Source organism: Mus musculus, chromosome 7 (genome assembly GCF_000001635.26).
Source record: "Mus musculus strain C57BL/6J chromosome 7, GRCm38.p6 C57BL/6J".
Taxonomy (NCBI): domain Eukaryota; kingdom Metazoa; phylum Chordata; class Mammalia; order Rodentia; family Muridae; genus Mus; species Mus musculus.
Window position 1 is genome coordinate 5,033,937 of NC_000073.6, and position 26,931 is coordinate 5,060,867.

At 49.8% G+C, this 26,931-nt stretch overlaps 3 protein-coding genes and 1 long non-coding RNA gene across 15 annotated transcripts; 2 read left to right on the plus strand and 2 right to left on the minus strand.

Annotated features, from left to right (window-relative positions):
• Window positions 1-509: 509 nt before the first annotated feature.
• Zfp784 (zinc finger protein 784) lies at window positions 510-4,510 on the minus strand. The gene is made up of 2 exons (NM_001039532.2): window positions 4,399-4,510; window positions 510-2,543 (listed from the first exon to the last, which is right to left on the minus strand). Exons 1-2 carry the CDS (start codon window positions 4,474-4,476, stop codon window positions 1,728-1,730), a joined length of 894 nt encoding a protein of 297 aa, NP_001034621.1. The 5' UTR covers window positions 4,477-4,510; the 3' UTR covers window positions 510-1,727.
• A 72-nt stretch (window positions 4,511-4,582) lies between these two features.
• Zfp580 (zinc finger protein 580) lies at window positions 4,583-19,787 on the plus strand. 3 transcript variants are annotated; one of them, XM_030242962.1, is made up of 4 exons: window positions 4,583-4,882; window positions 16,884-17,011; window positions 17,544-17,778; window positions 18,869-19,787. In XM_030242962.1, the coding sequence occupies exons 2-4, from the start codon at window positions 16,975-16,977 to the stop codon at window positions 19,554-19,556; spliced, it is 960 nt and encodes a 319-aa protein (XP_030098822.1). In that variant the 5' UTR covers window positions 4,583-4,882; window positions 16,884-16,974; the 3' UTR covers window positions 19,557-19,787. The 3 variants fall into 3 exon arrangements, with proteins under 3 accessions (XP_030098822.1, XP_030098821.1, NP_081176.1); XM_030242961.1 differs by lacking the exon at window positions 16,884-17,011; NM_026900.1 differs by lacking the exons at window positions 4,583-4,882; window positions 16,884-17,011 and having other exon boundaries at window positions 17,596-17,778.
• Gm15510 (predicted gene 15510) lies at window positions 13,011-23,180 on the minus strand. Its single transcript, NR_166619.1, has 4 exons — window positions 22,817-23,180; window positions 16,795-16,982; window positions 14,963-15,051; window positions 13,011-13,543 (listed from the first exon to the last, which is right to left on the minus strand). It is a non-coding gene; the product is annotated as a predicted gene 15510 (long non-coding RNA).
• On the plus strand, window positions 19,906-26,849 carry Ccdc106 (coiled-coil domain containing 106). Of its 10 annotated transcripts, none has more exons than XM_006539782.4 (8): window positions 19,906-20,099; window positions 20,565-20,616; window positions 22,197-22,304; window positions 23,563-23,723; window positions 23,863-23,967; window positions 24,056-24,232; window positions 25,560-25,769; window positions 26,271-26,849. In XM_006539782.4, exons 3-8 carry the CDS (start codon window positions 22,249-22,251, stop codon window positions 26,585-26,587), a joined length of 1,026 nt encoding a protein of 341 aa, XP_006539845.1. In that variant the 5' UTR covers window positions 19,906-20,099; window positions 20,565-20,616; window positions 22,197-22,248; the 3' UTR covers window positions 26,588-26,849. The 10 variants fall into 10 exon arrangements, with proteins under 10 accessions (XP_006539845.1, XP_030098279.1, NP_001277358.1 ...); XM_030242419.1 differs by having other exon boundaries at window positions 19,916-20,099; window positions 23,404-23,723; NM_001290429.1 differs by lacking the exons at window positions 19,906-20,099; window positions 20,565-20,616 and having other exon boundaries at window positions 22,216-22,304.
• Window positions 26,850-26,931: the final 82 nt, after the last annotated feature.

Sequence of the window (26,931 nt, forward strand, 5' to 3'; positions counted from 1 at the left end):
GGACACCATGTGTACTAGAAAAGCACTCTAGCAGCTAAACTGCACCCCTAACCGCACTGCCCTCTTCTAAAAGAGTGTACAAACTCCTTTAGCTTTCAGTCCCCCCACTTCTCAATGATTTGAACACTGAGTCAGAGTGTCAGTTACTATATTTCACTTCTCCTTGAATCTGACCACTTATCTGCACTGCCACTGTGTTGGTAGTCCCCTGTTTTTTGTTTGTTTGTTTGTTTGTTTGTTCTGTTTTGTTTTCTTCGAGACAGGGTTTCTCTGTGTAGCCCTGGCTGTCCTGGAACTCACTTTGTAGATCAGGCTGGCCTCGAGCTCAGAGATCCACCTGCCTCTGCCTCCCAAGTGCTGGGATTAAAGGTGTGTGCCACCACCGCCTGGCTTTTTTGTTTGTTTGGTTGGTTTTTTTTTGGGGGGGGGTAGTCCCCTCTGAAAGCAGCAAGGAGTTTCTGTTTAGTGGCAAGGATTCATGTGAAAAAACCAAGACACTCCGTTGTCTTGGGAAGCAGGCTCTTTGGAGGAGCTGGTGAGTTTTTATTATGCATCATCCGAGGATCGTCTCTTGGGGATGCTGGATGACAAGGACTGAACTAGCAACACATCTCCATGAGAAAATTAGGGACCCTTCTGAGTAAGTACACCAACCTCCTACATCACCTCATTGCACAAAACTTCTTACAACACAACCAAATAGACATCTCCAAACAGCCCAAGCCTGGTCACTCACCATTCCAGATAATGGATAACTACCCAGAGAATTGGAATACAAGACTGACAGAGAAGACTTACAGAAAGTCTTTTAATAGGAACAGACTGGAAGTCCCCACTCTTACCCTGTACGCTAACTCCCAAGTCCTTTTAGCCCCTTACCACAGTGTCATTTCTTTCTTTACACCCTGTACTGGCCCACCAAGGTGGTCACTAGCTAACCCTGCCTCAGAATTGCCCAGGGCTATGCAGGAAGATGCCTACTTCAGAGTGCAGAATAGAGAGATGGGAAATTTCTTTATAGACAGGTTCTGAGCCTAAGGCTTAAAGGGATACCAAGTGATTGCCTGCTTATAGTGTGTGCTCTCAGTTGCTTGCAACTAAGTTTAGTGGGTTAAAGAGAGCCCACTATGGGGTAGGATGGAGAAGTGAGCAGGGCTTAGAGTGAATCTTTATGAGCAGGTTCACATCTGAGAGATGTGGTTTAGGTACTCTCGGTTTTGAGGGGAAGGTATCCCAGCATCCCTTTAGAGATGACTTGGTGGGCATCTTCTGCACTGGAGGGTAGGCATCCCAGGACCAGTGCAATCCAGTTGAAGTAGGCAAAACATTTCATTGGACCAGAGGTGGTGGTACAGAAAGTCTTGCTTTCCAGCCTGGTCTGGTCTGGACCTCATGATCCTCCTGCCTCAGCCTCTAGTGTACTGGGATTACAGGCCTTTACCATGCCCAGCTGTCTATGTATTTTTAGATATATCTGGGTACCCACAGACCCCAAGTACCTCTTTCCTGAGTCTCAAGTGTAGCATGGGTTTCTGGGAGACCAGAACCAGGTTCCCTTTTTCATCTAACTCCAACTGCTCATGATTTCTCCTTGGCCTCTGCCTCTATTTGCCCACCCACCTCTCCTACGATATGTCCTAGCTTCCAGCCTACTGGTCAACCTCCACATTCACTTTCACAGTCTCTCTACACCCTTCTTCCATAGTGTTCTCTGTCCCACATTTACTTCATGATTCTTGGGACACTGAAGATGATCTCAGTTGGCCTCTAGACTCTCCCACTCCAGACCCTGGTCCATGGAAGTGGGTGCGCTGGTGTTTGCGGAAGTTGGAGGAGTTATTGAAAGTGCGGTCACAGAGCATGCATCGGAAGGGGCGCTCGCCTGTGTGGATGCGGGCATGACCACTCAGCACAGAGGACTGCGTGAAGCCTTTGCCACAGATACTACAGTGGTAGGGCCGCTCCCCTGTATGCACCCGCTCGTGGTCTCGCATATCTGAGGAGCGTCGGAAGGGCTTGGCACAAAACCTGCAGGCGAAAGGCTTGCCTACCACAGCACCCGCAGCTGCTGCAGCCATCACCACCTCCGACCTCTCCTGGGCCACCCTTGAGTTTGGCTGTCCGGTTGTTGTTGTGGGTAGAAGCCTTTCAGAGGTGCCGGGCTCTACCCCATGTCGGTGTTGGTGCCGGAGCAGAGGTGCCAAGGCCTTAAAAGCCCGTGGGCAGAGGGAACAGCGGTAAGGCCGTTCTCCTGTGTGCAAGCTGTAATGGGCACGCAGGCTAGCAGGACCTGGACAGCTGTGGCCACACACATGACAACGGCTAGGATCCCCATCCTGCCCAAGCCCCTCCATGCTTGCCAGGTGGCCATGCTCATGAAACAGCAGCTCTGAGACTAGACGGAAGGCAGCAGGACACAGGGCACAATGAAAAGATCCTGGCTCTGGGGGCTCAGGGACCGATGTGGTATCTGTGACTTTTACCACCTGGATCTCGATGAGGTCACCTGGGGGTGTGACAGGGCGACCATCAGGCACCAGGACCTGGAGAGCAGAAGAAAAAACAGGAGGCTGTGGACCTGCTTGGAGAGAGTCTTCATTCAATAATGCCTCCACTTATTCAAACACTTGCTTTGGCAGTGAAGATGTCTCAGTGGGTAAAGACACTTACCAAATCTGACGACCTGAGTATGATCCCTGGGACCCACAGGGTGGAAAGACAGACTGACTGACTTCCTGAGATGCCCTCTGACCTCCAAATTCCTGTGCCATGGCACACACTCACACCCTCTCCTCACATAATAAATGAAAAATAAAAATTTAAATAAAATGTTTGCTCCTCTGAAGTCCACTGTATTTTTTTTTCCAAGACAGGGTTTCTCTGTATAGCCCTGGCTGTCCTGGAACTCACTTTGTAGACCAGGCTGGCCTTGAACTCAGAAATCCGCCTGCCTTTGCCTCCCGAGTGCTGGGATTAAAGGCGTGTGCCACCACCGCCTGGCATATATATATTTAATGATTTGTTATTTATTTACTTAGAAGGTTTCACTATGTAGCCCTGGCTGGTTTGGTACTTGCTGTGTAGATTAGTTTGGCCTAGAACTCACAAAGGTCTGCCTGCCTCTGCCTCCCAAGTGCTGGGATTAAAGGCGTGCGCTTGCCATCAAGCCCAAGTATTTCATGTTCTGTTCTGTGTGAGAGCCTGCATGTGTGTTCACTGTGTGTGTCACTGTCCATGGAGGTCAGGAGTGAGGGTCAGATCCTCTAGGAATGGAGTCACAGGTGGTTGTGAGCCTCCATGCGGATGCCCGGAACTGAACCTCTAAAAGTGCAGCCAGGGCTCTTAAATGCTGAGCCATCTCTCCAGCCGTATCCCTTGATTTCTTAACCCTGTTATCCATGATACCGAATTTTTGATGGATCCTTGTTCTGGCATTTCCCCTTCTTGACCCAAATATACCACAGACACGGTGGTACCTCTCCTCTGTACTAGTTAAAAGTCTCATAATTCCCCCCTTAGAATGAAAAACACCACTCAGAGGTAACCCCTGTTCCTGCTTCTGCCCCTCATTATCCACCTCTTCTAGAGCACCCTAAATGGACTTTGGAAAATGCAAATGAGGTCATGACATTTCGCCACTCCAAGTCCTCCGATTGCACTTAAAACCTCGTGTCCTTCCTATAATATCCAACACGATCTGGATCCTGCTTATCTCACTGACTACATTGCAACCATAAGCCGGCACCCAGCTGACTTCTGCCATTTAAATTTAGCTTGCTCCACCCCCACTCTTAAGTGCACCTTTTATTTCTCTTATAGGACATATTACAATACTCTTTATCGTCACTTTTTCTCCTCATAAGACTGCAAGTTGCAAGAGGACGCAATCGTTGTCCATTTTGGTCCCCTGGAGCTTTAAATGTTTGCTGAATGAACCAATATTTTCAGTTACTTTCCAGTTACTAGTTATAAGTTCTAAAGTCATCCGAAGCACCCATTTCTCCTCCCTTGGGCATTTGTAAGGCAGTCAGTCCTTGTATCATCACATGCCATCCCAACACGGTGACCGAATTATAGCTCTCCTTTGGGGTCACCTTCCCAACCATCCACTAGCCCTATAATTTCCCTGGTGCCCCGCCCCTCTTAAGATGCCACACTTCTTTATGCAAGCTCCCTTGTCCTCTCCCTGGACCCAACCAAGCCCAAGACACAAGCTGTCTTCAAGACCCGCCTCAACCAGGCCTCGCTCCTCATTCCCCATAGGCTCCTCCCTAAACCCCGCCCCAGAGGGTTACCATACCCCCGCCCAATTGTTCTAGGCCCCGCCTTGACCCCGCCCCTTGCCCTGCGATCTTCTTCGCTGTGAACCCCCGGCCCAGACCCCTTCGTCGCCCGCACCAGGTCCGGCGGCTCCGGGGATGGCGACTCCCGGGTCGGTGAGCTCGGAATCGGGGGATCCGGGCGCGCGGCGGCCATCTTGTACCTAAGCCCGGTCCCTGAGGGCAAAGATTGCTCCGCGAAGGGCGGGGCCGGGCTGGCGGCGCTGCGCAAGCGCGGGGCAGGTCGACGAGGGGCGGGATCATAACCGGTAGATGAGCGGGGCCCTGGCGGGGTAGGATAGGCGGAATCCGGCAAAAGGTCTTCAAAACCTGTCGGTCCTCCGCATGGGCTGACTGAACTTGCAGCTGGAAGGTCGGCCACACCCTAGCGACGCATTCCAATGTCTCCCCACTTTTTATTGTTTAGGCATGTTTTCACTATGTATTCCTGTCTGGCCTAGAACTCTCTTTGCAGACCAAGATGGCCTCGAACTCACAGAAATCTGCTGGCCTCTGAGCCATAATGATCGGCCTTCCAAATCCCCTTTTAAAACTAACTGCAGGTGAGCCCGAAGTTTGCTTATGTGAACTTAAAGGCATGGGAGATTCTAACGTTTCTGAGGTTACTTTCAATTCATGGTGCAAAAGGTAGCGGTTCAGTTTATGAATGGGAGGTTTTCTAAGTCTGTGTCAAGAATGAGACTCATTCGGGAGTGGGGGGTCGGGGAACCCGGAAAGGGGATAACATTTGAAATGTAAATAAAGAAAATAACCAATTTTAAAAAAAGAAGGAGGAGGAGACTCATGAGCTCAGGTAAGATTCCAGACGGAAGCTAACCCCTCTCAGTTGCTGTGATGTTTGGGAGAAAAGAGCTCAAAGAGGGTTTTCGGCAGCACTAAGGACAGGGCTCTTTTGAGAGTTAAACTCACTCTAGGGCCTGACTTTGTGACTTGATAAGTCAGGACACTTCTGTGATCATCTCCTCCTCCTCCTTTTTTTTTTTTTTTTTTTTTTTTTTTTTTTTTTTTTTGAGACAGGGTTTCCTTATGGGATTTTCTTTCTTTCTTTTTTTGTTTTTGTTTTCGAGACAGGGTTTTTCTGTGTAGCCTTGGCTGTCCTGGAACTCACTCTGTAGACCAGGCTGGCCTCGAACTCAGAAATCCACCTGCCTCTGCCCCCCCCAGTGCAGGGATTAAAGGCATGGGCCACCACTGCCTGGCTTCTCTTCCTATTTTCACTCATTCCTTGTTTCCTACCTTCTGACTACGCCCCATACAGTAAGGTGACCTCAAACTTATGTAGTCTATGCTGGCCTTGAACTCTATTTTGATTTTTAAAGGTCTCCTCCTCCTTCCTTCCCTCTGTCCCTCTTTCCTTCCTCCCTCCCTTCCTCCCTCCTCTTCCTTCTTTCTTCTTCTTCTTCCTTCCTTCCCCCTCCCCCTCCCTCCTCCTCGTATGGGTGCTCTGTCTGTCCACCACTTGTTTGCAGTACTCATGGACATCTGAGATGGGGAAGTTACAGAGGGTTGTTAGCTGTCATCTGGGTGCTGGAACCAAACCCAGGTCCTCTGAAAAATCAACAAATGCCTTAACTTCTGAGTTATCTCCCCAGCCCTGGCCTTGAACTCTTGATATTTCTGGTCCTGTGGTTACAGGCATGTACCACCACCCCCCCCCCACCACCCCCGGGTCCATCTCCATTCCTCTCTCTTCTGTACAGACCTTTAGAAGTGTGTGGAAACAGTCAAAAAAGAGACGTGGGAATGCTTTGAAACTCTGTTTATTTGGATAGACCAGGAGACCAGACCGGAACACTTATCATCATGGCTAAGATTTCCCTTCTTTGGGAGGGGGGGCTTATGATAGCATTTCTGCTTGAAGTTACATGTGACCATGTGACTTCCTTTAGCTAGGAAGGTTGTGAACCACTGCGCAGGGGTTAAGAGCACTAGAGAGCACTAGCAGTTTTCTGTAGAAATAGTTTATTAGGTTGGGAATGCAGTTATATTGAGTACTTACCTAGTATGTGCAAGACCCTAGGTTCTGTCCTACACACACACACACACACACACACACACACACACACACACACTTATATAATTTTTAAAAGCTATGCTTAAATTTTTATTTTATTTTTATTTATGTGTATGAGTGTAGATACCTGTGGAGGCCAGAAGAACCATCTAACCTGGGTGTTTAAAACCAAAGTCGGGTCTTTTTTAAAATTTTTTTCAAGACAGGATTTCTCTGTGTGGCCCTGGCTGTGTTGGAACTCCCTCTTTAGACCAGGCTGGCTTTGAGTTCAGAGATCCACCTGCCTCTGCCTCCTGAATCCTGGGATTAAAAGCATACACCACTGAGCCTGACTTAAACTTGAATCTTATGGAAGAGCACAAAATACTATTAGCCACTCAGCCATTATCTTGTTCTGTTTGTTTTTTTGCATTACAAACAGGGTTTCTCTGTGCAGTCCTGGCCGTCCAGGAGCTCACTCTGTAGACTGTGCTGGTCTTGAACTCAAGAGATCGGCCTGCCTGTGCCTCTAGAGTGCTGGGATTAAAGGCGTGCGCCATGACTGCCTGCTCAGAAAACATTGTCAAGCTGAGCTTGGGGGCTGGAGGAATAGATGGCTCATGGTGTAAGAGCACTGGCTGTTCTTCCAGACAACCCGTTTGATCCCCAGCACCTACACAGCAGTTCATATTTGTAGGCATACATTTTTTATTTATTTATTTATTTTGGTTTTTCGAGACAGGGTTTCTCTGTATAGCCCTGGCTGTCCTGGAACTCACTTTGTAGACTAGGCTGGCCTCGAACTCAGAAATCCGCCTGCCTTTGCCTCCCGAGTGCTGGGATTAAAGGTGTGCACCACCATGCCCGGCTGGCATACATTTTTTTGCAACATACTTTTAATAAGAGTTCAACTTCTCCTCTAGCCCCCTACCCAGGAGAGGGAGTGGAGGAGAAAAGTTATTAGGATGTGGGGGAAGTGGACCTGTTCAGTAACAGTTCTTTGGGGGAGAGCTAGATCTTCTTTGGCAGCAGTTCCATCCTGTAGCAAAGACCAAATAGGACTCAGCAGCTGCAGACCAGTCTTCTAGGCGGGAAGACACCGGGCATGAACCCACAGCTGCAGTCCAGCCCGTTCGGCCAGACACCAGGCAGCTGTAGTTCAGTCCTGAGGAAACTGCCAGGCTCGCCAGCTGGCCTGAGGTGAGAACCTCAGGAACCTCCCAGGCAGTTCCTGGGTGAGTTTCCTTCAGTGACAGCATGACAGCAACTTGAACTCAACAACACTATGTAAGGTGACCCTTATGTGGGTGTCTTTAGCAAAGAATACCAAGGCAGAACAAATCAAACCAGTGCTCTAGCTCCTTCTGTCTGTGGGGTGTGGAGAGCTTTTGGGGCAGTTTGGAAGGAATCTACATTGGCCAAGGACAAGGAAATGGGCTTCAGGCAGGAATCTGACATTGGGCCCATGACATGGAAGTAAGTTGAGGCAGGAATCTAATTTCAGGCTGGAACAAAGAACTAGGGGACTCTGTCACACCCTTTTGCCATAAAGTTCTGCTTCACCACTGGCCCAGAACCAATGGCACCAGTCAGTCAGAGGTTGCCATCTCTGAGATTGTGAACCAAAATGAACTCCTTTCTCCTTCTAAGTTGTCTTCTGAAGTATTTTGTTGTAACTGTGACAACCAAGGCATCATCTTTCATCTTCATATTCTCTTTATATTATAAAATTGGAACTCTTAAGCTGGACATGATGACATGTGTCTGTCTGAGGTTCTCAGTTCGCAGGAGCTTGAATGGGAGGGTCATTTAAGTTCAGGAGACCATCCTGGCCAAAAACAGTGAGACCAATCCCCTCCCCCCCTCATACATGAACAAGCAATATAACCCCAAACTCCATACCCACTAAACTGTGGCATCCCAATTCCCTTCTCCTTAGCCTTTCATGCTTATTGATATTTGTATTCTTCTCTGAAGAAACGTTTAAGTCTTTTGCTCCTGTTTTAATCATCTCGATTTTAGTTACTGTTTCAGATACTAATGTCTTAGAAATGTTTTTTTGAAAATATTTTAAAATAATTTCAAAAGGTTTGTTTGAAAAAAAAAAAAGAAGTAGGCTTCAGGCAAGAATCTGATTTTGGGCCAGGATAGGGAGGGAAGTAGGCTCAGATATCTTGGTCATCCTGACAAGCCTTAGAAACAGACGTCCTGGGGAGTGACCACAGGACTCTGTTTATTACCTTGTTTGTTCCTTGACTATTTGTGTTTATTGTCTTGCTTGTTCCTCAACCTAGAACTGACCTTATTACTTCCATGTACTTAAAATGGTATAAAAGCAGACTGGGAAAAAAATAAACCTGTCTCTACCTCAGAACTGGCTGGAGTCACACTACAATGTTGTCTGTCTTTTTTCTTTTAATCCTCACTCCTGCGCTGGAGAACCTGTTGACTGACTGAGCTGGCTTGGACAGTGGGGTCATATTTATACTCCTTCATCATGGGTTCTTTCACATGTTTGCTATATCAAAACATCCTTTCACCTGTGTCTGCTTCAGGAAAACTGCTTTCCCATTTCTGCTTTAGCAAGACATCCTTTCACCTATGTGCCCCAGCAAAACACCATTTGACATAACTGACTTTCCAAAGAAACTTCAGCTCCAAGAAATATAATACCTTCTTCTGGTCTCTGTGGGCATTTGCATTCACACACACACAAAGAGAACAAGATTAAAAAACAAAACAAACCTGGGAAGTGCTGGCAGTAAGGGTGGTTCTGTCTCTTGGTACATGGGTGCCCCATGCACTAAATAAGTAAGCAAATACATAAATTAAGCTGTAGATGCTACTTAAAAATGATGGTGGCGCACACCTTTAATCCCAGCACTTGGGAGGCAGAGACAGGCGGATTTCTGAGTTCGAGGCCAGCCTGGTCTACAGAGTTAGTTCCAGAACATCCAGGGCTACACAGTGAAACCATCTCAAAAACAAAAACAAAAACAAAAACAAAAAAAAAAACAAAACAAAAAAAAAAGAAAGAAAGAAAAGAAAAAAGATAAATACATATATGGATACTCACTATACAAGTCATAACTTTTCTGTTGGGCCATTATTTTCCATTTTTAGCAGTATTTATTCACTTTATTGTGTGTGTAGGAGTGTTTTGCCTGCATGCCTATGTACCATGTGCATGCCTGGTGTCCGAGGAGGTCAGAAGAGGATGTCTAGTCTGGTGGTGATGCATGCCTTTAATCCTAGCACTTGGATCTGTTTGGGGCCAGCCTGCTCTACAGAGTGAATTCCAGCATGACCAGGGCTACACAGAGGAACCCTGTCTGGAAACAAAACAAAACCCTGAACGCCATCCCCAGCCCCCACAAGGAGGGAAAAAGAAGAGTTTGTCAGATGCCCTAGAACCTCAGCCCTATGAGCTGCCACCTGGATGCTGGGAACTGGACCCAGGTCATCTGAATGACAAGCACGGGGTCTTAAATGGCTGGGCCATCTCCCAAGCCCCCTTAGTTTGATTGTTTTTAATAAATCACTGGTGTCAGGGAACCTGTAGACAGATTTAAAAATTGGACATACGTATAGGCATTCATGCAGGCAAACCACCCAGACATCTAAAATAAGAGGATAATTAAAAAGCTGGGCACAGTAGTGCAGATATTTAATCCCAGCATTCAGCAGTCACAGGGATGTAGATCTCTTAGTTTGAGGTCAGCCTGGTCTACATAGTAAGTTTTAGGACAACTAGGAGGACTATGTAGTGAGACCATGCCTCAAAAATAAAAGATTTACTATTGAAGGTAGTGGTAAACTACTTTTTTTGGCTTACATTTTCTTATCAACTATTTATCCCAGCTCATTCTTTCTTTGTCTCTGTTTCTCTGTCTCTGTCTCTGTCTCTGTCTCTGTCTCTGTCTCTCCCCGTGTATGTGTCTGTATGGAGGGGGGAGGGCGGTTAGAGACAGAACCTACGGCCTTCCACATACTAGGCAAGTATTCTACCATACAACTGCACTCCTAACCTGATGTACTATTTCTACTGAAAACCATTAGTGCTCTTAACCTCTGAGCCAGTGGTTCTCAACTTTCCTAATACTAGGACTCTTTCATACATACAGCTCCTCATATTGGAGAGAGGAGTGGTCTGTGGAGGTTGACTGATCCTTTCACAGGGGTCACCTAAGACTATTGGGAACCACAGATAATTATATTATGGCCCATAACATTGAAAATTTAGTTATGAAGTAACAATAAAAAGAAATTTGTGTTTGGGGAATCACCACAACATAAGAAACCCTGCCTCAAAAAAACCAAACCTAACCAAAAAATGAAGCAAATAATACTCCACTCTATGCGAGGCATCCATCTTGGTACCCACTGGCCATTTGCCTCTGCTAGGCATCCATCTTGGTACCCACTGGCCATTTGCCTCTGCTAGGCATCCATCTTGGTACCCACTGGCCATTTGTCTCTGGTTCTAGCCCTTGGTACCCACTGGCCATTTGCCTCTGGTTCTAGCCCTTGGTACCCACTGGCCATTTGCCTCTGGTAGGCATCCATCTTGGTACCCACTGGCCATTTGCCTCTGGTAGGCATCCATCTTGGTACCCACTGGCCATTTGTCTCTGGTTCTAGCCCTTGGTACCCACTGGCCATTTGCCTCTGGTTCTAGCCCTTGGTACCCACTGGCCATTTGCCTCTGGTTCTAGCCCCTGGAAGATAAATTCCTAGTAACCCTGACTCAGTCAGTCCAGAAATGTACAACCACGACCAGCTGCTTTGTTATCATTGACTGCCTTTTGGCTTCTGTAAACCTGCAGACATTCAAGGACTATTTGGATGTGCCTTGACTACCTAGTCTTGGCAGAGCAAAGCAGCTTGTGGCTTACTTGTGCAGATAGTCAAGGTCTCCCTGTGGTTTTTGTCTTTAAAAGTCCTTCCTTTCCTCATCTGCTTTGAGTGGCAGTCACTCGCCTGGCTCAGAGATAGCTGTCCTGCTACCAGCTACAAGAAATTTAACTACTTATAATCTAGATTGAGTCTGTTATCTTCTTTATTTTTTCCCCTGGGAAGTCTTGAACTCCATAACAGCTACACAGTGAGTTCAAGGCTAGCCTGGACTATGAGACCCTTTCTCAAACTACAAAATCAAACTGAACACATTTTTATATAAAACGAATGTCTTGGGCACTGGATGGCTTAGCAGTTAAGAGCATTGGCTGCTGCTTTTCCAGAGGACCTGGTTCTGATTGCCAGCACTCACATGGTGGCTCACAACCATCTTTTAACTCCAGTTCCAGGAGTTCTAGGCTTTTTGAGCGCCAGACATGCAAGTGGAACACAGGCATAAATGAGAGGAAAACATCCATACACATTAAACATTAAAGTCTACTGTAAGCATTTGATAGTGGTTTTTTTCAGTTGCTTTGTGTGCATTTGTGTAAGTGCACTTGTGTCAAAGGTGGTGTGTGTGTGTGATGGTCAGAAGTCGGCTCTCTCCTTGCACCGTGTTGGTCCCAGGGCTCAAACTCAGGTCTTCAGGTTTGATGGTAAGCACTGTTTCCTGTTGAGCCATCTCCCAGGCCCACTTAGAGGATATCTCCCGATGTAGTCCTGGATGGTCAGGAATTCACTGTGTAGACCAGGCTGGCTTGGAACTCGGAGTTCACCCACTTCTACCTCCCTAGTGATGTGATTCAACATTTTGCATTGTAGTTACCTGTTTGTCTGTCATCTCTGTATTTGTCTGTCCAACACAGATGCGACTGACTTGGAGTTGGGGCACATGACACAATGTTAGAACGAAGTGAGACATCACAAGTGTGAAAATACACACTAGATTTCTAAGACAGCGTAATGACAGTCAGGTTCCAGTGTGTGAGAGCCAGGTGCAAGGGCTATGATGCAGAATGACTGCAGAAAAGAGGAAGATAAGATTCAAGGGTTCATGATCTGAATTTATTGAGGGGGTGTGCTGATAGAAGTGTGATCCTAGGCGGCAGGCAGAACAAGTGCTAAAACCTGTATAAGAATGAAAGGCTAGGGGGCACTGTGATCTCATCTAACTTAGAATGTGTTTGTGATCTTCAGCTAATAGGAAAGGGGCAGGCAGGTGCATCCCTGACATTGAAACAGTTCTGAAACCCTACATGTTACTCTAGGGACATGTCTGTGGTTTCCAGGAAAAAACATGGTTTGCTTTGCAGTGGTTGTGGTGGTTATCAAGATGGCTACAGTGAGGTCAAGCTGAACCATATAGCCACTATTAGAAGTAGTTATTCTAGAGCCAGAGAGACGGCTTAGTGGGTAAGGGTTGCTGCTGTGCTTGATGGCTTGCGTATGATTCCCAGAACCTACATGGTAGAAGGCGAGAACTGACTCCCAAGTTGTCTTCTGACTTCCACACAAGTGTCACGGCATTCACTCCCCCTTCCCCATAAATGTAATTTAAAATCATTTGTTAAAGTAGTTATGGGGATGGAGAGATGGCTCAGTGTTTGGGAGTGTTTCCCGTTGCTGCAGAAGATCCAAGCTCAGCTCCCAGCACCCATACTGGGTGGCTGACAATCATCTGCAACTCCAATCCAGGGAAGGGAATTCCATGCCCACTACAATTGCCACAGGCTCTGTGCACACAGCAACACATACCGAATTAAAAGGAGAAACACAGCTTGGTGGTGCATGCCTTTAATCCAATCACTTTAGGGAGGGAGAAGCAAGTAGAAAGGCATACTCTCTGAGTTCCAGGCCAGTCAGTGCTGCATAGTGAGATCCTGTCTTAAAACAAACAACTCCCCACCCCCACCAGTCACCGGTGGTGACGCACGCCTTTGATCTTAGCACTTGAGGGGCAGAGGCAGGTGGATCTCTGAATTTAAGGTTAGCCTGGTCTACAGAGCCAATTCCAGGACAGCCAGGGCTACACAGAAACCTTGTCTCAAAACAAAACAACCCCAAAACATTTATTTTTGCGTGTGTGTATGTGTATGTGTGCATGCATTTGTGTGTTCAGGCATGCCATGTTCCTGGAGGTCAGGGGACAACTTGCAGGAGCAAGTTCTCTTTATCCATCATGTGGGTCTCAGGGGTTAAACTCAGGTTAGGGAGTCAGAAGAAGGTTGTTGAGCTTGGTAGCAAGACAGTTGACCCTCCTGGGCCACCTCACCAGTCTTGGACATAGGTCTTTGTATTTGAATTTCACCATCTGTTAAAATGGAGGGAACATTTTAATACTTTGAACTTTGTCGCCCCCATAAGGCCTAGGAGAGAGTTTCTTGTGACAGTGTATGGAGAAGCTCTGTGACAACAATCAATCAGCTTGGGTTTGTCCTGGTTTGTTTTCTATTTCAGTGATAAAGGCCCTGGCCAAAAGCAACGTAGGGAGGAAAAGGTTTATTTCACATCACAGCCATCATGGAGGGAGTCAGGACAGGACTCAAGGCACAGCCATCATGGAGGGGAGTCAGGACAGGACTCAAGGCACAGCCATCATGGAGGGAGTCAGGACAGGACTCAAGGCACAGCCATCATGGAGGGGAGTCAGGACAGGACTCAAGGCACAGCCATCATGGAGGGAGTCAAGACAGGACTCAAGGCACAGCCATCATGGAGGGGAGTCAGGACAGGACTCAAGGCACAGCCATCATGGAGGGAGTCAAGACAGGACTCAAGGCACAGCCATCATGGAGGGGAGTCAAGACAGGACTCAAGGCACAGCCATCATGGAGGGGAGTCAAGACAGGACTCAAGGCACAGCCATCATGGAGGGAGTCAAGACAGGACTCAAGGCACAGCCATCATGGAGGGGAGTCAGGACAGGACTCAAGGCACAGCCATCATGGAGGGAGTCAGGACAGGACTCAAGGCACAGCCATCATGGAGGGGAGTCAGGACAGGACTCAAGGCACAGCCATCATGGAGGGAGTCAAGACAGGACTCAAGGCACAGCCATCATGGAGGGAGTCAGGACAGGACTCAAGGCAGGAACTGAAGCAGAGGCCACAGAGGAGAGCTGCTTCCTGGCTTGATCACCATTATTTCTTCAATTTGTTTTCTTATCCACCCTAGGACTCTTTGCTCTGGGGTGACACCACTCACAGCATGCTGAACCCTTCCATTTTAGTCATCAATCAATCAAAAAAAGAAAAAAAGTCCCACAAACTTGTCTACTGGCCAATCTACTAAAAGGCATTTTTTCCCCTTCATTTTCTATTGTGGTTCCCCTTCCCAGAATATTCTCTCTAGGTTGTGTCAAGTTGACAAACAAAAAAAAAAAAAAAACCCTCAACAAACAACAGAACAAACAAACAAAAAGAGATTAAAGGAACTCCCCACCACAGCCGACAGGCATGTTTGAAGTGGAACTCTCAGGTTTCTTTGGGAACTCAGTTATGTCATATGATGTTTTGCTGGTGCAGATACATGAAAGAGTGTTCTGCTAAAGTAGACACAGGTGAAAGGATGTGTGATGCTTAGGAAGAATATAAATATGACTGCAGATGGTGGGACATGGCTTGGGCATTGTTTCACCTTGATAGTCTTCACTGAAGATGCTCTGGTTACTGTTGGCCATGAACCACGTGGCAAGTGTTCTCTTGTCATGACTTCATAGAGATTAACTCACCAAGGAACTTCTCGTGACGTCAGATTCCAGTGGCTTCTTGCCGCTTCTGTAGACTCAGGCTGATTGGCAGATGTCTTAGTTAGGGTTTCCTGCTGTGAACAGACACCATGACCAAAGCAACTCTTATAAAGAACTACATTTAATTGGGGCTGGCTTACAAGTTCAGAGGTTTAGTCCACTATCATCAACTCGGGAACATGGCAGCATCCAGGCAGGCACAGTGCAGGAGGAGCTAAGAATTCTACATCTTGTTCCAAAGACAGCTAGGAGAATACTTGTTTCCAGGCAGCTAGGACAAGGTCTTAAAGCCCACACCCACAGTGATACACCCACTTTAACAAGGCCACACCTCCTTTAACAGAGAAACATATCAGGACATGATATGTCTGACTTTGAGAGGGAGAGAGGTGGTGGTTGGGACAAGTGAGGACATTAGAGGGGTTAGACTGATGTCTGGTAGACTTTATCATGACCATGTCCCAGCTAGGTGGCAGGGTGTCTCCTCTGTGTTGTGGGGAATCAGATCCAGAGCTTTGGGGATGCTAAGCCACCCGGCAGTAGCTTTTTTAAAAGTTATTTTATGTATATTGGTGTTTCTGCCTACTCGGATGTTTGTAGACATGTATGCCTGTTACAGGAGACAGAAGATGGTGTGGGCTCCCCTGGAATTGGATTTATAAATGGTTGTTAAGCTGGGTGCTGGGAATGGAACCTGGGGCTTTTACTAGAGCAGCCAGTGCTCTTAACTGCTGAAGCATGGCTCCAGCTCCATCCAGAAGTATCTTTTCAGGGAGAGGTGGGATTTACTATCTGATCAAATTTACTCATTCACTAACTGATATTTTGTTTTGTGTCTCTGCCCTCTTCTTGGCTTAGGTTTTGAAATTCATTTATTTATGTGTGATCGTGTACATGCATGTGGCAGTCAGAAGGCAACTTTCTAGAGTTGGTTCTTTTCTTCCACCACGTGGTCATCTGGGTTTGAACTCCTTTGCCCTTGTAGAGGACCTGGGTTTGACTTATAGCACCCACAAGGTGGTTCACAAACACTCTAACTCCAGTTCTAGGGAATCCGATTGCTGTCTTCTGACCTCCAAGGACACCAAGTACACATGTGTATATGCCTACAGGCCACCAAAACACTTACATACATTTTTTTTTAAAGGAGAGAGAGAATTCAAGGTTATCTTAGGCTGCATAGTCAGGCTAGGCTTCTTGAGATCATGTCTCAAGAAATAAAAATACAGTTTATATAGCTGTCTCCTGGGGCAAATCTAAATTAAGGAATGAATACGTTCCATACTTCAGGGCCTCAGAAGCACTAGTGCTCAATAGCTTCATGTATCCACTGTCACGCCTCATAGAAATTATAGCATTTGTTACCGATGGAAAGATGTTGGATAATTCTTCAAGGGGTAGTCCACTCTTTGGGTGGGTGGGTGGGTGGGGTCCTTGCACTGGGCGCCTAACCCTCCTCTCCCTTGGCTATGTCCAGCTGTTGCCCCCTCCCAACTCCCAGTACGTGGATCTAGGACTTAGCCTTAGATGGGTCCTAACCTCCTGTAATTGCATCTCATACCAGAGTGCATTTTACAAATACAAAGTGTCTTCACTGGCCCAGGCTACTGCATCAAAACTGGATGCTCAGACCCTCCTTGAAGAGCCCTGCGCGCCAGCTACCATAGGCAGTGGGTGCTGGTGACTTCAGCAGCACTCTTTTCCATTCCAAAGAACCAGCTTCCTTGCCTGTGTATACGACAATGCCTGGCTTTCTCTGAGCCTCAGCTTCCCCATGTATTCCATAGTAAGTCTAAACTTCCCCATGCCCGTACCTAGGAATGGCTGGTCTCCTCTGGAGACCTTACTTTCCCCTGCTGGGTCACTGGCAAGAATCACAGCTGCTCTCCATCCTTGTTTTCAGATGCGATTTCATGTAGCCCAGGCCGGCCTCCAACTCAATATATTGGAGAAGATAACCTTGAACTTCTGATTCTTCTGTTTCAACCAGTTTTATGCAGTGCTGGGGATCAAACCAAGAGTGCATGTTAGGTAAACCCTGTCCCCATTTTTATACCTAGCAAGCATGCTCCAGTTTTCAGATTCCCCATATGCTCTGCGGGGAAATAGTACATTTTCCTTTCTGGGTCAACATCTGGTCGTCCCCAGTCTCTGTTTCCCCGTATGTTCAGTGGAGCATATATACTTTACGGGATCTGGCAACGTCTTCTTTGGACATTGATTCCCCCATTTATGAGACGTGAGGATTGTGACCCTGCTAAATCAGAACAGAGATCGGGCTTCTGGACCTCTGTCTCTCCATTTGCTCATCCAACAGAAACACCCCTTCTCTAACCCGCTGGTTTTGCCTAAGCGGAAAGGGGAGGCAGGGTGGAAAGACGACAAGCTGTAAATTTCAATTCTTTATGGGGCGCTTACTAGACTTCACAGTATCTAGCTTTTTACGGGTCACTCAAAGCAAAGGAATGGCTCTTGTGAATGGCACGCAGCTGGAAACTGTCCTTTTGCAGGTCCTTCTCGTTGGCCAAGCGCCACCCCCACCCCTTGCGCTCTCCCTTTACAGCTGCAGACTCCAGCCTCGGAACCTTCGTGTGTGTAGCGGGCGTTTCTGAACGGTGCTCTTTCTCAGGGACGCCGTCGCCCCTCGCGCCCCTGCGCCCCCCGACCCGCGTCCCCGGCGCCGCCGGCCCGGAGCTGCCCGGAAGCTCGCTCCTACCGCGGCGCTCGTCAGGGCAAGCCCGGGTCCGTCCGGGACCTCGGCCCCGTTCTCCCCCGGACCCGAGAGGCTGCTGCACCGGGTACGGGGGCCGGGATGGAGGGAGGAGCCTGGCTTGGGCAGGGCGCGAGGCCGGCAGGTCTCTGGGTGTGGGTCGGAGCGGTGAGGCGACGAAAGCGACACTCAGAGCCTGAGAGAGGGGCGTCGGGAGGCCAAAGCTCCTTATGGAAGCCAGGGGAGTAGGAAGGCCGTAGGGGATATAACGGGACAGGGTGGTTTAGAGGACCAGGGCTGCTAGAGGTCCCCAGACGAGGGGCTATGCATCAAATAACCCGGGAGGTGAAGAGGGACCAGAGATGCCAGCTGTATCTAGAGAGGAGGGGCCAAGGTTAGGGGTAGCTGTGCGGGAACAAGAAACCAGAAGGTCTATGACTGCGAGTTGGAAGATGCTCCAAGGTGGTGGCGGCGATGGAGAGAGAAACCGAAGATGTCAGGATACTTTGTGGGTGGAGACGGTGGTGAATAAAATATAACAAGATGGGGGCGCATATTGGAGGCAGTCAGTTGAGAATGAAGTACAGACGATGGCTTTCCTCGAGTGGAAAGAGAATGGCAAAACCTTTAAGTGCAGAGTGTGGGGATGACATAAAAGAGCCTTGAATGGAAAGTGGGGAATTGGGTTAGTGGGACTCTGGATAAGTATCTAGGGAGGAAACTTGAGGCGACGACAACTGTGGAGATTGGGGAGGCTCTGAGGGTATTGAGGGACCTGAGGGAAAGGACTAAATCAGAGATTGAGTAGAGCTCTGAGAAAAAGGAATGGGTAGATGGGAGAAAAATCTCGGAGGCCACTAGTCTCTAGAATGTGAGATTAGAAAGGACCTAAACTGAGAAGGAAAGAAATGGACTTGGAGATTGATTTCGGTGGGTGGAGGTGAGGGAAGGGAATCCGAAGGATGTCTGAGGTTATGACCTGAGTCGGTGGAGCGGGGTGTTGCTAAGCCCTGGTGTAGGAGTCCCGGAGATGGGGACTGGAGTCACTTCTTACTTTGTAGGGAGGTAGGTCAGTAGCACAGTCTGGCAGGGAGTGGTATCATCTTCCTTTTTAGGATTTTTTTTTTTTCCTGAAAGGAAGAGAGGATCTTAACTTCTCTTCCCTCCGCCGCTCCCAGCTGCCGCTCCAGATGCTGCTGCTGCCGCCGCGGCCACCCCACCCTCGGTCCTCCTCTCCGGAGGTCATGGACCCACCGCCCCCCAAGACTCCCCCTTTTCCCAAGGCGGAAGGCCCCTCCTCCACTTCTTCCTCGGTGGCGGGGCCGCGGCCACCGCGGCTGGGCCGCCATCTGCTCATCGACGCCAACGGGGTCCCCTACACGTACACGGTGCAGCTGGAGGAGGAACCTCGGGGCCCGCCGCAGCGCGAGGCGACCCCGGGAGAGCCAGGTCCTCGCAAGGGCTATAGCTGCCCAGAGTGCGCTCGTGTCTTTGCGAGCCCTCTGCGGCTGCAGAGCCACCGTGTGTCGCACTCGGACCTCAAGCCCTTTACTTGTGGTGCTTGTGGCAAAGCTTTCAAGCGATCCAGCCACCTGTCGCGGCACCGCGCCACCCACCGTGCGCGCGCTGGTCCACCTCACACCTGCCCGCTCTGTCCACGCCGCTTCCAGGACGCCGCGGAGCTGGCGCAGCACGTGCGCCTGCACTGAGCTCAGCCCTGCCCTCTCCGGATCACCACACAGCGTCACTCCCACACATACCCCAGTTCTCCTGAGGTTACTGCCTTACCCTAGGCCTCAGTTTCCCCACCCATCCCCAAGGAGAAATATCATTTTATATTTTCTCCCGTCTAGCTGTGTGATGTAGACCAAAGTTGTTGCCCCTCTGGGCCTGGGTGTCAGTTGGAACTGGGCTTCAGTCCGGCTGTGCTGTGTAAGCCTTTGCAAACGTTACGACCTCTCCTGAGTCTTGGTGGTCTACTCTTCCCAAGTATAAGGTCTTCGTGGAAGACAAAAACACCGGCACGGTCTGGATCGCCTCTGTACTTCTAATGCCCACGATCCCTTATTCCTTGCCCAATAAACATTCCGCACTTCATTCTTGGGTTCTTACTTGCATGTGGGTTGAGTGTTGGGATAGGGAGATTGAGTTTGGACCATTAGCACATAGGAACCTTGTGCTCGGAGAGCGTTTCCAATCGGAGCTGTTTTCTGATGCTCAGGCAACCCGCCCTCTCCGTTCTCCCTTGGACCCTCATCTTTCCCTAGATTCCTATTTCCCAAACCCGGTACTGCTAGGTACGGGGGAAACCAAGGTTCCCCGGTCCCTCTGCCGCCTACAACTGTGGGCGCAACCCGGGGCTGTCCGGGGCCGCCTGGATCCGAGAGGCTGTACTGGATACCAGACGGGGTAGGAGGGATGGAGAAACTAACGGCCGCGGAGGGGGCGGGGTCCCAATAGGCAGCTTTTGGAGAACTAGCCTGGTTAATCTCCAAATTTAGAAAGAGCTTCGGGTGGGGCGTGTAACGGGAGAACCTAGACATAGCAGATGGACCCATTACTAGACCCGAGCGCGGGACAGTCCTGAAGGGCTACGAGATGTCCTGAAGGATGGCTGCTAGGTGACCTGAAGACAGCACATGGGGGAAGGGGACTGACTGAGGTCTTGATTGCGTATAGTAGGAAAGCGACTGCGTGAATACAGTGGGTAGTGGAACGCAGAAGACAATAGAGGGACCCCAGGGGTCTTATACGGATAACACAGTGGACCTTGGGCAAAACACATACCCTAAATAGAGTGCAGGTTCCTCCTTCCCACCCATTCAGCCTCATTTACATTTACGGATGCTGATGCTGCTACCTTCCTGCCCTCAGATCTGGGTGCTTCTCTCTATTGAGGCCATGGAGACCCCTCACTGTTGGACAGGTGGGTCCACAAACCCTGGACTTTCTTCTTCTATAGGGTTTCCCCAGACTTCGTCCTTTTCAGGACCCAACCAGTATCTTCTCACAGACACCCAGGGTGTCCTCTACACAGTGCTGGTGGGATGAGGAGTCAGGGAGGATAGGGCCGATGGGACTTTGGTTCACAAAAAGAGCTACAACTGTCCGGTGTGCGTTAGGGTCTTCGAGTGCGTGTCTTGCCTCCAGCGTCATCCACTTGGAGGTAAAGCCCTTCAAATGTCAAACCTGCTATACAGGTGGTGGACAGCCCACAGCTGTTTGCTCTGCCCTTGCTCCTTTCGGGATTGGGGCGAGTTGGCTCAGAACAGCTGTGTGCACTCAGGGGATAGCTGTTCCAGTGCCTTCCTACCCTGCCCGTGCTGCTTTACCGAGCAGGAGCCATTCCAGAAGCATATTCAGAGGAAGCATCCCTGCACTGCCTCTGGGGACCGCGGGGATCATGGGTCTCCTCCTGAAGTTCTCAGACAATGGCCTGAGTGCCAGCCTGGCTTTCAGAGCCCTAGACACAAACCCAGCCTTGCCTCGAAGAGTCTCTGAGCTGTCAGGGCATCATAGTGCTTTGGAGGTATATGGAAACGAGCCCTCATAGAGAACAGCCCTGCCCCTTGAACAGTTGGGATATTTATTATTACGGATTCCTGATAGGAGGAAGGGAGGACCATGCTGTTTGGGGAAACTCTTGCCTGGGAAGTTTTAGTGGGTAGTCAGAGGTCTCTATTTTGACACTGGAAGTAGGGACCTTATATTGAACACTCAATGCACACCACACCCCATTCTCAATCCTTACTTACATTTTGGGAGACATTTTAGTTTATGCTATCTGGAACAAAGACCTTGACTGGGTAATGGGAAAGTCTGCCGTTTTCCTCTGGGAGTTAGGCCTACTTCAGTTTCCCCAAACCTGCCATTTATTTATTTATTTATTTAGATAAGGTTGTAATGTAGTTCAGGGTGACATTGGATTTATGATCTTGCCTCCACTTCCAGAATACTGAAACTCTGGGCTTTGTGCATGCTAGGCACCTTACACACTGCGCAACATTCCTAGCATCTTTGGGAAAAAGGTTCTGAACACTACCCCTTCCCCACCCAAACTACAATCCACATTAATATACTTAAAAAAATAGCATCTTAGAGCATAAGCACAGCTTTATACAGTTCACCTGGCTTTATACAATTCTCTGTGGTTTGAAATACTGATCTAGGGCAGGTGGTTCCCCCTGGACTTGCTGACCCAGGATGCAGTTTATTTGTAAAAATGAACTGCTTAGTCTTGGTTGACACATTCAGTCTTCCTCTGCAAGGATGGTTTAAGTCATGCCTCTTAGGGCTTCAGAACCCCAAAGAGGATGCTGCTTGTGAACCGGAGAGGCAGTGTAGGTCTAATAAACATGTCTTCGCTGCTCCTTTCCTCTGATTGTGTGTGTGTATGTGCCCTATGCAGATAGCCTCTTTACACGACTTCTTTTGGGGCGGAAGGGAGAGGGGGAGTGTCTTAAAGGCTGTGCATCTACACCGACTGACTTCAAATAATATCAACAGCGCTTGGATCTTAAGCTCCAAGAGTGGTCCGGTTCTGGGCTGAGCCTTTGGTATGTCACACAACTACATCCTCTCAAAGGCTTTTAAGAGTAACTTCCCACTGAACAGGTGAGTAAACTGAGGCCATGGAGGAATGAGGAGCAAGGACTGGAGTGTAGCTGTTCCACAGGTGGCTCCAGTGTGGGCTATTCCTGACCCACACTTTGCGGAGAAGTAACCACCACACAACCCATTCTCACATCCTGGTCCTCTTATTCCTTTAATCCTTTTCGTGGATGGGGGTGGGTGGAGGTTATGGTAGGTTGGAGCGGCTAAGACTAAAGGTATGCATGTATTAATCAGCTACTTAGGGATCATTAAAGGAGACTCAAATTTCACTTCAATTTTCCTTACTGCCTCATACCTTCTGACTTTTCTCGGCCCACTGGTCACATAGCCACTCACCCGGAGGACCCCCGGAACCGCATCAGCTGTGCAGGATGAGAATTTCATGAGGATCCCTGCCTAGGCTTTGGGAAAGGAGGGGGGGGGGGTTGTGTGTGGGGTGGGGGTTGGAGGGGTGTTGCAAGGGGCTATCGCGCAAGTGCGGTCCCGACCTCCGCGCAAACGGCGGGCCTCACCTGGGCTCCAGGAAGAGGCGCCCCAGGCTCGGCAGGCCTGATTCGGTTAGTGCCCACGTCTCCGCGCTCCGCCATCCAGTTCTCCCCCTCCTCTGCCGCTACGCCCGCTTACTGGTGGGTGGGCGCTTCTCTCCGCGACACTTTGCAGACGCTCCCCTGCGCTGGGCATGGGCGCCGCCACTGCCGTCGGTCCCGGGGCTGGAGTCCGTGCGCGGGTGGGTGAGAGCGGGGCCTCGGCCCCTTGTACCCTGAGCACCCAAAGGCGGGGAACGGTGCCCACGGTCGACACCCCCATGCCGGTTGCCCATTCTGGGACCCTTCGCCACGGTCGCCCCCTCCCACTTGTGGGACAAAGGGTGGGGGCGCATCCCCACGCGTGACCTCCCACGCACTGCGCACGCGCCCAGCTCCCACTTCGGGGAGGGGCTTTACTCGCCCACGCGAGTGCGGGAGGAATGGGCGGCTGGGACAGGGGAACGCTTGCAGGATGGACCCCCTACCCCAAGAATGGAAGTTAGGGGTGGTTGTTTCTCCATTTATGGCATTGGGTTCGGAGATGGGCCATGATGAAGGGCTTTCTCATTCAGGCCAGGTCTCCCTGTGGTGTTGACCCCACGAGGAACCAAAGAATTTAAGGGCCGAGCCCCTTCACAACCAAGATTCCTCTCGCTGAGCCCCCTCGCTCTGGGTACATACTTTGGAAGCCTCTGACTCTGTCCAGAAGTATGGGTCCTTTCCTCCCTCAGACTGGTGATCCTTCCTTACTCCGGAGGGACAGGTATTCCACCTCTCCAGGGACTGCCGACTTTTGGTGACCTGCTTCTGTCCAGTGCCCCCAAGGGCTCAGTTGCTGGGTCTGCAGGAAGCCTCCTCGATATGAATGACAGAAACAACCGTTGGCGGACAAGTGAGGCACCTGGGGACCCTTTCTTTTCCCATCCTTGGTCTGACATTCTGGTTCCCTCTGTCCATGGGACAGCAATGGTTGGGGGTGGTCTATAAGGTTCAGGCCACTTCTGGGGTGACCTCTGCTGACCTCTCTGCAGTGAAGGACGAAGAGACCTTTGAGATCTCCATTCCCTTTGAAGAGGCACCCCACTTAGACTCACAAATCTTATACCGTCTGAGTCCGTCTCGGAGAAATGTTGAGGGTGAGCTGAGAAAGGGCATTGGAGGGACTGGAGTCAGGTGGGGTACTGCCTCACCCTGGGGCATGACCTCCGTCCCTGCTGTTCTTAGAGCCTCCAGAGGGCGCCTCCCCAACCCTGGCCCTGATGAGCAGTGTTAAGGCCCAGCTGCACATGGCACTGGAGAGGAACTCGTGGTTGCAGAAGCGCATTGAGGACCTGGAGGAGGAGAGGGACTTCTTGCGGTGTCAGCTGGACAAATTCATTTCCTCTGCCCGGATGGATGCAGGTGGGGGCACACAGTCCCCCAGGACCCGCAGAATTCAACACCCAATGTTGGTTGGACCTGATGGGGACTTGGCATCTTATCCTTCCACTAAGGCCCATGCCTATTTTAGGGCCTTCCCCAGCCATTTCCTTCTTGATTTCAAAGACTTCTCTCATTTCCTATCTTGTGATGAGACTGCCCTGTAACTCATCAGCCTCAAGCACTTGGCATAACTGTCTCCCAGAGTCTATATTTCCAGCCCAGGTTCCTCATCTTAGGGGAAATGTCCCTTTGTCAGTAGACCCATTGCAGTCTACTGGATTCCTCAGAGGGGCCCTGCCAGCACCCCAGGATTTCTGAATGATGCAGTCATCATCCATTAGAGGTACCCTGAAATACCAATCAGGGTTCTGTCTTCCCTCTACCCTGCTCTACATTATCATGCCTCATGTTTCTTATTCTTCAAAGGCTGTGGGGGTCCCAGTACCTCTGTCTCCTAAGCTTCACCTTAGGGTCCTGAGCGGATCCCACTCCCTTGTCTTGCTCTAATCTACAACTAGTAACAGCATGGTGGTGTCACCTCTTCTGACAGGCAGGGCCCTATCTCATTAACCTGTGTTGACTGCCATTCCCAGCACATTCCCCACTCAAGGCTGCCCTTTCCCAGAGCTTTAGCCCTGGTTTCTTGGAGTACTTAGCCTTTATTCAGGCCATAACCCTAACCTCTGTATCCAGCTGAGCTGCTGGCAGGCTTTCTCATTGCTAACCATGGCAAAAGCTCTAGTAAAGGGACCTAGCACTGGGATGGGGACATGCATACCCTCTCTTCCTATACTGAGAGCTCTATCCAGGGTGACTCCTATCTTTCCCTGGTATGACTGGGCAGAGTCTTGGTTTCAGTTCTCAGGAGTTCATCCTTCAGAAGATGCTGAGTCTGAGTTGGCTCCCTATCTAGGGGAAGGTAGTTAGCATTTCCCAGTACCCAAACTGAACCCTGACTTCTGTAGGAGTCTGATATCCAATCCTCCTACCCAGAGGCACTGTCTGCCTCTCGGATTTTGACTCTTCACTCTGGAGCTCCCCAGGATACATTTCCCCCACAGAAACTCTGCATAGTCACAGATTCTCATGAATTCCCTGGACCTGTTTCAGTCAAGTTCAGAGCCTAGAAAAATGCTCACACTATTCCCCGAATCCCAGCTGGCTCTATGGCATTCAGTGTAGCTAATGTCTCTACTTGGGGACTTCACCCTGCCCTCATTCCGAGGACTTGGCCTCCATGTCCATCTTTCCCCCCTCAGGGCAATTATAGGACATTGTGTCACAGTTCACTTTTGTCTCTCTTTAGAGGACTACTGCCGGATGAAGCCTGGACCTCGGAGGGTTGATGGGGACAGCAGGGCTGGGGTTGGAGAAGCCTCAGACCCCGAGTCGGCAGCCTCCTCCTTCAGCGGGGTTTCCGAAGACGGAAGTGCCAGTGAAAGGAAGAGGCAGAAGCAGAAGGGAAGTACTAGCCGGAAGCGATTTGGGAAGACCAAGGCTCGAGAGAGGCAGCGGGGTGAGTGGGGAGTGGGTACATGTGATGGGTGTGTTGAGGGGTTGTGTACCCAGAATCGCAGTGTGAGCTCTACAGTGATGCCCTAACTCTCCATATACAAAACAATCAGACTCAACTTCATCTCACAGCCCTTTTCGGTCCTGAGTTAATTTTAAATTTCGTTTTACACCAACCAGCAGATTTAGTCCTGTGTCATCAGAAAGGAGGTCTCTGGGCCCATCTCCTTTCTTCTGGTGTCCAGGCCTGCCTTCAATTTCCCTGGTCTACTTCTTGCTCAGGTCTTAACTGTTTTCCATCTTGTTATCCTTTCTCTTCCTGTATGGGGCTCCTCATGTGTCCCCACTTCCATGATTTCTTGCTTGCTTGTTTTCAAATCTGTGTGCCTTTCACCCCTTTTCCTCTTTATGCCTGCCTTCCTGTTTCTACCTGGGTTCCCCCATGTCTCCTTCCCTCATGAGTGTCTTTTCCAGTCCTCCTCTTTCTGTCCTCTTGGTCCTGCAGTGAAGGATGCTGATGGGGTCCTCTGCCGCTACAAGAAGATCCTGGGCACCTTCCAGAAGCTGAAGAGCATGTCCAGAGCCTTCGAGCACCACCGTGTGGACAGGAACACCGTGGCGCTGACCACGCCCATCGCAGAGCTACTCATTGTGGCTCCCGAAAAGCTGGCTGAGGTGGGAGAGTTCGATCCATCCAAGGAGCGCCTGCTAGAGTATTCCCGCCGCTGCTTCCTGGCACTGGACGACGAGACTCTCAAGAAGGTGCAGGCTCTCAAGAAGAGCAAGCTGCTCCTGCCCATCACCTACCGCTTCAAGCGGTGATGCCGCCGCCCCGCACGCCTCCCCCCCAGCAGATTGCTGGCTAGGTCGGCCTTCCCGGGGCACCGCCAGGGCTAGAAGCTGCCCTTCCTGAGCACTGGGCCCTGCTTCTCGGCCGCACACGCTAGGCACCCCGTCTCCATTTCACCCCGCAGGGGCTGCCAGCTAGGCCTCCTTAGCCAGGAGTAGCCCATCTGCATCCCATGCAAAGACAGAGTATTATTCTGAGAGTTTAAATTAAAGAGACATGAAAATTTTCAATAAACTGGGCCCCAGGTCTTACTAGGAAGGGAATATGCTGGGAAGGGGTGGCCGTCGCCACGGAGACTGGGACAGGAGCGCTCAGC